The 9,658-nt window shown below is 39.5% G+C and overlaps 1 protein-coding gene across 1 annotated transcript in view; it reads left to right on the top strand.

Moving 5' to 3' along the window:
* Window positions 1–390: 390 nt before the first annotated feature.
* NEO1 (neogenin 1) overlaps window positions 391–9,658 on the top strand; it is a gene marked incomplete at its 5' end in the record, with an annotated part of 232,516 nt that continues 223,248 nt past the window's right edge. The window contains 2 exons of the mRNA XM_007949004.1: window positions 391–666; window positions 4,185–4,338. Of these exons, the coding sequence (XP_007947195.1) occupies window positions 391–666; window positions 4,185–4,338 (430 nt within the window). The remainder of the gene's footprint in view (window positions 667–4,184; window positions 4,339–9,658) is intronic.

Below are 9,658 nucleotides of genomic sequence, written 5' to 3'. Positions count from 1 at the left end.
TTACTGTATATGAAATATATGTGTCCTTCACACATACATGTTTATATATATATATATTTTCATACATATCTATAATTACATGAAACCATATGTTTATAGTGATGCCTTCATTGTAGTCTAAAACTATGGCATTATTCTGCCCTTCTCCTTTTCCATATTTACCTTGCCTCTCCACCTATGAGAAATCTGACTCTGATTATTCTTAATATATTTACTTATTTGTTCAGTATCCCTGTATGTAATCAAACTCCTGGCCACATGGACCTTCTTCTCTACCCTGGCTCTGCCACATATTGTGGCTACTCAGACTGACTTGATCCTGGCCTCTATGACTACATATTTAAGTAATGCTTAACTACTACTTCTTTCTTTTTTTCCTTTGTTGTCCAGGTCTTCCAAGATTTGCCAGCCAGCCAGAATCTTCCTCTGCTTATGCTGGGAACAGTGCAATTCTGAATTGTGAAGTTAATGCAGACTTGGTCCCATTTGTGAGGTGGGAACAGAACAGACAGCCCCTTGTTTTGGATGACAGAGTTGTCAAACTTCCAAGTGGAACACTGGTTATCAGCAACGTGACAGAAGGAGATGGAGGACTTTATCGCTGTGTAGTTGAGAGTGGTGGGCCACCAAAGTATAGTGATGAAGCTGAGTTGAAAGTTCTTCCAGGTATTAATTCTTTATCAGGATTAAAGTTTTTAGATTTATTAATGGCTAAAAATTGTTCTTTAGGTGTTTTGTAATAAGTGCTGCTGATATGTGGTGTGGCATGTCAGCATTAGGAGGCTTAGTTTCATACAGGGGTAAAGAGAAGAAAATATGCCAGAAAGATTCAATCTTTAATCACTACATTAATCAATAAATTTCTACCAAGCAATAAAGGGTGTTCAGAATCTAATGGCACATTTTTCTTGGCCAAAGAAATATTAGCACTGTATCTTTTGTCAAGCCCCTATCTTCCACTGTTCCAAAATATGGTGCCTTTATACTTAGATCCTTTTACTTGTGAAAGAATGAGACTCAGGCCAGTTCACATGAGATGAATAGGGTGGTAGCTGTTAGTATGATAGCTTAGAGATGCTGGCAAACAAAGGTTCTTAGATCTTTATACTCTGCCCTCATTTTAATGTAAACTCAACTCCTCTTTCAGTCTTTCCTCTGTGTGTGTCGTCTTACTCTTTCTGTTCCCACAGGCTTTCCTCATAATCTGGATATCCTTTCTCAACTGCATAACTTCTGCTTACTCAATTCCTCTCACTTGTAGCTCTTTACAGTCCCTGTAGCCTCTTGCTGCTTCATGACCTCTCAGCTTCTGTTCCCACTGCCTGGTTCTTTCTATATTTCTTATTTTCAAATTTGACTTTATGAATATAATTGGGCCATACATACCTCATTGGGGCAGAGTTTTTATATATGGCTACCTCATAGACTCATTGTTTAGCCTGGGGGTTGTTTTGCAAAATAAGACCAACATTATGAGCAACAGCAACTGAGGGCATTGAAGTGGTTTTTAAAATGTAACTTCTTTCTTTGTCCTCAATATCTCTGCCCTGTCATTCCTGTCCCAGTGTAGTATTCTCAGTTCAGCAGCCACAGTGTTTTAAAATGTTTATTAGATCACGTCATGCCTCTGCTCAGAGCTCCTTAATGATTTCCCATCTCACTCAGAGTAAATGCAGAGTCCTTGGCCCATAAGGTTTTATGTAGTTTTCCCACCACCTTCCCCCACTCCCCATCTCCACCTTTTTTCTCTCTCACTCTGATTATGGCCACCATATGTTTCTAGAATACTACAAACATGGTTTCTCTTTAGGGCCTTTGACTTGCTGTTCCCTTTGCCTGGCATCCTCTTCCATCATCTATCTGTCTGGTGCTCTCTCTCACTTCTCTGCTCAGTTATCCCTTTATCTGTGAAGGCTTCCTTGACCATTCTATTTAAAACATCAATCTTGTTTCTGCCTTTAGTGCTTTCACCTTCCCCCTCATTTTACTTCATGCCATGTGACTGTCTATATACAGTATCTTTTATTTGTTGCCCTTCCATTAGAATATAAGCTACACACAAGGGCAGAGAATTTTTTCTGCTGCCCCGTAAATATTTGTTGCAGATTTATTAATTCTATCAAAGTTAATGCGTTCTTTGGTCTGCTTCTGGAGTGTTTTTTCTACCTAAGTAATTTAAGATTGAAAAGAGAGAACTATTGCCATATATGTCTCCCAGCCTATTTTCAGACTTGCTTTTATTACATGGCAAAAGGTCTTATTTCTTCTTAACCTCTGGAGCAACCTTCAAGCAAATCCTTAAAACCTTGTCCAAGAAAACAAGGTTTGCCATGTCAAAGAATGAGGCCGCTACTCAGTATCTGGAACAAAAACACAATCCTGAATATTTCACGTACTTACATAAGGGAGAGCTATGCTTGTCAAGCATAGTCTTCTTGATAAAGCAAACAGCTTATCTCTGGTAGCACTTTTGGAATGCTTTTGTTTGAGTTGTATTGGTTAAGAAGTAGGGGTGGTTTGATGTGTGTCATAGAAGCATGTTTTGTGATTGGTTACAGAGGTGGAAACAGGTTAATATCATCCTTGGAAGCAAGTGACTCTGCTGCTGACTTTTAAAGCCTGAGACTGTAACTGATGGGCTGACTTTCATAGGCATGTTTGTTGAAGTTAGTTGTTTATTAAATAGTGTTTACTTGTTACACTACTAAGAACTGTCATCGACAGACAAGGTGGTGGGAAAACTACATAAACCAGTTCTAGTGGTTGTTATGATAGCTATGGAATATATTTTCCTAGGAGTATGAGGGCAGGAGTCACATCTCTCTGCCTGAGAACTGTCCTGTCTGTGTCAACAATCAAGACTAGAAATATCACCCCTTTAAGCAGAGGACCCTGCCTTCTACCTATAAGAGTGTGACCTTTTCATGTATCTACAAGAGGACAACTATATAAAGTGAACACCCAATTATTCTAATGTTTCTATAAGAGATACACAGATATAGTGGTAGCTAGATGATTGTTCTGGTTACCTAGTGCTGCTCTGATAATATACCACAAATGGGATGGCTTTAACAAACGAGTTTATTCCCTTACAGTTTGGAGGTTTTAAGTCTCAGTTCAAAGTGCCAGGCTGGGTGAAAGCCCCTCAGCCTTGGGCTTCAGCTCTGCCTCCTGCTCCTGGCCCACTGAAGCTGGAGGCATTTCTCCACTCAGGCAGGTGCTGGCTGCTGAGGCTGACAAACCCAAAGTTGACAAGTAAAAAGGCACAGTCCCAGTGTTACCAAACAACATGACAGGCTACTAATTCAAGTCAGTTGAAAGTCCCATGATCGGCAGAGCTTGGCAGACTGCTGAACAGTGACTTGGCTGCATGCAGGGTTCAAGTGTGCCATAAGCTAGAGATCGTTCCCCAAGGCTTCTCTTTACATAGAGGAAGCAGACCATATCCCTAATGCAGCTACTCAGCTGCTCACAGTAGATTCCACCATGGAGTTGATTACCAGTCTCATCATGGGGAATACTACATCCAGCTGCCCAGCCACTCAACCCGGCCCAGTCAAGTTGTCACACACACTTAACTACCACAATGATTGTTCCATACCAAAATCAAAAGATTGACAGACTAAGTAAACAAGTTAAAGAGATGAAACTCAGAAAGATTTTCAGAAGTAACATGCAGGTGTAGAGAAGAAAAAAGGAAACTTCTTGTTATTCTTGTGAGTGGGGATGGTGCTGCTAAGTCCTGAGCTTGTTCAGTCTGTTTTTTGTTTGTGCCACTCATGGCATTTACTTTAAACACACCCTCCGATTTTCCCTTCCTTCCCTCCCCTTTAATCCCTGGTAACAGAGAAAATTTCCTTCCCTATGTAAACCTTCCCTTGCTGTTTTATTTTTCCTTTGTCCTGTTTTTTAACGTAAGAGAGTCATGTCAGATTTCCTTCAGTTGACCTGAAGTCAGGAGATATAGTTACGTATCTTTAAGAACCACATAGACTAGCACAGTGCTTTGCACACTAGAAGGTATTTAAGGAATATTGCTAATTTAAATGGAATTCTCTGTGTTACTTTTGCTTAAATGTACTTTGCTATATAAAGCTACACAGACTGAATAGGAATTAACCTCATCATTAAAGTGGTAAAGAGCTTTCGTAATTACTGTTTTTTATTTATATGTATTTTTCTAGATCCTGAAGTTACATCAAACTTGATGTTTTTGAAACAACCGTCTTCGTTAGTCAGAGTCATTGGTCAGAGTGCAGTGTTGCCATGTATTGCTTCGGGACTTCCTCCTCCAGCCATTAGATGGATGAAAAATGAGGAGGCACTTGACATAGAAAGGTAAATGTCTGCCTAAAAGCCTTTTCAGCCTTGTCTTGAGACTTGGTCTAATCCTATTTGTTACTATTGATTAATAAGCAATGGCTATCTATTTTATTTCTGTTTAAACACATTATAATTCTCGTATGTCATCCTTGAAATACATTTATATGGTATGTCTGGTTAGGATGTTTAAAGAAAAAAATGCTTTAGGGCATCCTTCCTTAAATTGTTACAAGAGCTTTTGGTCCTGACTAGCCTGAGTCTTCTCACTCATTCTCATATGCGTTCTGTGGATTATAGTTTTTCCTTTGCTCACACATTGTAAAAAATGTGCTCCTTATGTTTTTGCCTTATAAAATCATACCAGCCTCTGCTATCATTTCAAATTCTTTCTCTTCCACAAAAGTTGTCTCAGTTAACACCAGCTACCCTGCCATCCCTTTGATCCCCTTCATTGCTTCTTTAAGTCATAATCTACTTTCCTCAATTGTATTCTGGTAAAAGAACTGGGGTGGTGGCGGTAGTGGTGGTAATAGGATATGTATTTTGTTTCTAACATTCCATCTATGACTTGTCATTTGACACTTTAGGGCAGGGTTTCTTGAGCTTGACATTATTGACATTTTGGACCAGATAATTCTTTTTTGTTAGAGGACTGTTTTATGCATTCTAGGATGGGTGGTAGCACTCCTGGACTCTATCATTAGATGTTAATAGTACTCCAAGTGGTGACAATAAAAAATATCTCTAGATATTACTAAATGTTCTTGGGGAGGCAAGATTGCCCCCAGTTTAGGATACTTTTTTAGAACAAAGGGAGCTCTGGTGGTGCAGTGACTAAGGCATCTGGTTGCTAACCAGAATGTCAGAGGTTCAAACCCACTAGCTGCTCCACAGGAGAAAGATAAGGCTGTCTGCTTCCGTAAAGGTTGACAGCCTTAGAAACCGTTCTGCTCTGTCCTATAGGGTCACTATGAGTTGGAATTGACTCAGTGGCAGTGAGTTTAATTAGATTTTGGTTTGGTCTAGAGCAATGCTGCCCAAGAGAAAAACAATGCAAGCCCTGTATGTAATTGAAAATTTTATGGTAGCCATATTTAAATAAGTAAAAAGCACATATACATTGCAATATAATAATAATATTTATGCAGTGGAATAATTAAGGTAAAATGCACTTTTAACCAAAACAATGAAGTTTGTGTTTACTGAACAAATACTTTTATGCTGCTTTAGTTTTTTAAGTTAAAATTAAATAAAAAAGTTAGTTCCTCAGTCATACTAGCTACATTTCAAGTGTTTAGTAGCTATATGTGGCTATTGGCTATTGATTTGAACAGAGAAACTCTAGTATTTCCCAACTAAGTGATTAAAAGTGACCAGACACACATTTAATTTGTGTAGCTTGGTAGCCAAGACATGGAAAAGGGTATCTGTCTAGTCAGGGTGATCGACCTTTATCATCACTGGAGATGATAGAATGAAATCTGATTGTTCCTCACATGTTCCATTATCAAAACTGATGGTATCATTCCCAGTACCACTTGATTGCTTTTTCAGCTCCTGTCTAGTCACCAGCTTCTACCCATATTTTACTTCCTTACATTGTGCTTGGTAGAGTCGAGAGTCAGTGAAAAAGAGGAAGACCCTCAACAAGATGGATTGACACAGTGTCTCTAACAATGGGCTCAACTGTGAGGGTGGTGCAGGGCTGTGCAGTGTTTTGTTACGTTGAATGTATTGTTACTATGAGTCTGAACCAACTCAACAACAATCTAACAATAATTACTCAAATATCTTTCTTTCTGCCAGAGCCCTATAAAGAGATGTAGATTGATCTTAGTTAATTATTTAGGCCTCAAATTAGAAAGAGATTTAGAAATTGAAAAAGAAAAAAGTAGCTAGAAATTGAGATAGTGCCAGGCCAAGTCTAATAAAAATATCTTAAATAAGACATTCTTCTCTATTACTAATGTTAAGACCTCTTTGAAAATGAATGTTTTAAAACATTATCATGTTTTTATAAATGTCTAAGAATTGATATATGTACTTAGCATTTTGATCAGATTTGTTCAGATCCAACCAAACATAGCTATTGAATTTAAGAGAGGGGTAGAAATGGATCCTACTCATTGAATAGTTCTATTTTAAAGGGAGATAATTTTCAGACAATACAAATGCTACTGTGCAAGGTGACTGACAGCAAAATGTAATTTAGTGATCAAATAATGTTATCTTATAGAGGAATGATAGATTAGAACCCAACTGCGAAGGGATAGATTATAAAAATACCTGATGTGATATAATTGACAGTACAAATATTAGATTGCTTTAAAAAACAAATAGAGGACTTCTGCTCCAGGATGATGGAGTGGATAGATGCTTCCCCTTTTCTTCTACTGAGTATAACTAAAAGTTCTTGATATTATATATATAAACAAAAGAAGACTGAAAGGTGGAGAGATGAAAGCAGATTGGCTAGGACCTTGAGACCCAAAGAAAAACATGATGGTGAATTTCCTGGTTCTTATTTTTGTTGCGTTGTGGTAAAATGAGTTCCTTTATGTGGCCTTTTGCCTTGGTTCTTTGGAAAAACAGCTTGAGAGATTTTTCCCCAAAGTCCTGAGGATTTACCTTTGCCCTAGTTTTCTACCCCAGAGGGTTTATTACTTTTGTCCAGGTTGATTGACATTTCCTGGGAAAACTGTAATTAATTTGGTTTGCTACTTTTTGTCTGGTCCTGGACTATAGCCTGCCCTGTGATTGGTATGCACCTTGCAGGGGTTTGTCAATAGACTATGCAAATGAGATGAGTTGTAGCCTTCTATACACATGAAATGTCTGTGGTCTGGGTTACCAAGAGGGAACTGGGCAGTTTGTGGCCCTGGTGGAAGTGCCATGCCTTGAAATTGCCAAGAAATTTATTAAGCAGCCATACCCACAGAAGTTTTTGAGGCAGAAAAACTCAGAAACAAAGCAATGGGAAGAAGCAGAAGAAAGAAAGAAGAGAGAAGGAGCAGAGAGGAAAAGGAGACAAGGAACCTCCTCAAAAAGCTATAACATGGTCAGTGGCTATAACACTGAAGACAGTGAGAAGCCTGGAAAGGGTCAGGCAGCAGAGCCAGTGACAATAGGCTCAGAAGGTGCCCAGCAACGGAGCCAGTGGTGACAGATGGCAGGGCCAAATGGAGCCTGTCCTAAGGGAGCTGAGAGAAGCTTGTGCTCATGGGACCAAGAGAAGGTCTGCATGGCCAAGAACAGCTGAGAGAGCTGTCCTACAGTGAGAAGGGAGAGTTTCCCTATATGCTTCCTGATCCTGATCCTGAGTTGTAGCCTGCTAATACTTATCCTGAGTTATACCCTGTTCCTTAATAAACCACTTACCTGTGAGGGTGGTATGGCCATTGGAAAAGATTATTGAACCCAACAAAGAAGTAGAGAGTGCTGTGGGAGGGATGGCTGGTGTCAGAATTGATAAAAGGTTGGAGAGTGGAGGTATGTCTGCCCTCTGCCTCATTAGAATCAGCTTTGGGCTGATCCTGGTCGTTATCTCCCCTGAAATTAGAGATGCTCTGACAGTATTACTACTCCCACCTTTTTACATTCATATATCCCATACTTGTAGGTAAAGAAGCTGTCAACCTGGAATGACCAGCAAGAGTTTGCAAGAAAAGCCTGATAAAGCCAAAAGTCTAGCAAGACTGAAAACTGTGAGACTGTAATTGCTCCTACTCTAGCCAAACACCACAGAAGAAACTGTGGCCCCCTTCATCTGTGCCAGCAAAGGTTGAATATCTTAGACCTCCCTGCTTCCAGGTTGTAATGTTTCCCCTCTGGTGTCATTGAAGCCATGTGGGAAGCCTGGACCCTACCTGGCAATAATGAGGTGTCTTTCTCCTTTTCCCTTGTGGGGTGATAACAGAGGAAGGCTAATGGAGAGTCTAGACTTTTACCACCATGCAATAATGAGCCTTCCCTCCATGGTGTTGTTGGAGGCCGTGTGGGGAGCAGTAGCAAGGTATTCCTACCCCTTCTAGGTAGAAAGGTATCAGTAGAGGCCTGTCTGTGGGAGGCCAGCTTCTCCCAGGAATAAGGAAGAGCACCCACCCAGTAGTATAAAGGACATCCCTCCCTCAGCTGTCAGTGGAGTTTGGGTGGAGAACTTGGACTTCTACCCACATCTGATTGTAACAAGCCCCCCCCCCCCCACCTTCTGGAACAGTGTGTGAGAAGCCAGCTAAAACAGAAGGTTTAAATAAGATCCAGAGCCTCATAACATAATACCCAAATTGCCCAGGTTTCATTCAAAAATCACTTGTCATACCAAGAACCAGGAAAATCTAAATTTTAATGAGAAAAGACAGTTGATAGATGATGACACCAAGATGATAAGAAATTTTAGAATCACCTGACAAAGATTTTTGAACAGTCATCATACAAATGCTTTAGCAAGCAATTATGAATATACTGGAAACAAATGAAAAGCTAGAAAATTTCAACAAAGTAATAGAAGCTATAAAAAAGAACCAAATGGAAATTTTAGAACCGAAAAATACAATAACTGAAATAAAAGACTGTGTGTATGCGCTGAGAAGCAGAATGGAGGGAACAGAGGAAAGGAAGTTAGAATAATTGAAATGACCCAATTTGAAGACAAAGAAAAAATAGGCTTAAAAAGAAAAAATAAAAAGAGCTGTGGGGACCTGGAAACAATAAGAAAAGATTTAATATTTGTATTGTTGGAGGCCTGGAAGGAAGAAGAAAAAGGGAAGGGCTGAAAAAGTACTCAAAGAAATAAATGACTGAAAAGTTCCCAAATTTCATTTTTTTGCTATAGATACTTCCCCCCTCCCCCACTGGGGGCAGAGGTAGTATATATTTTTGCATACATTATACTTTCTTTTTTATAACTTTGAAGTTGAGCAAATTCTTAACAGGATGAACCAAAAGAAATTCACACTAAGATGATCACAGCCATGCTTGTGAAAACTAAACAAATGAGAGAGAAATGACTCCTTATTTGTAGGAGAAAAATAATTTGAGTGACAGTTTTTCTGATCAGAAACCATAGATGGCAGAGGGAAGTAATGACATTTTTCAAGTGCTGAAGTAAGAACCCAGGATCCTATATGCTGCGGTAGTATCCTGTAGTAGTTAGGTTTGTGTGTCAACTTGGCTGGGCCTGGTTGAGTGGCTGGGCAGCTGGTGATAGTTATTCCCCATGATGAGACTGGCAATCAACTCTATGGTGGGATCTACCACAAGCAGCTGAGTAGCTGCCTTTGGGATGTGGTCTGCTTCCTGTATATAAGGAGAAGCCTTTGGGAATGGTCTCTAGCCT

This window comes from Orycteropus afer, unplaced genomic scaffold, assembly GCF_000298275.1.
Source record: "Orycteropus afer afer isolate SDZICR_OR568_19922 unplaced genomic scaffold, OryAfe1.0 scaffold00233, whole genome shotgun sequence".
NCBI lineage: Eukaryota > Metazoa > Chordata > Mammalia > Tubulidentata > Orycteropodidae > Orycteropus > Orycteropus afer.
The sequence above is the reverse complement of the archived record's forward strand: the minus strand, read 5'-3'. Positions and strand labels throughout refer to the sequence as shown.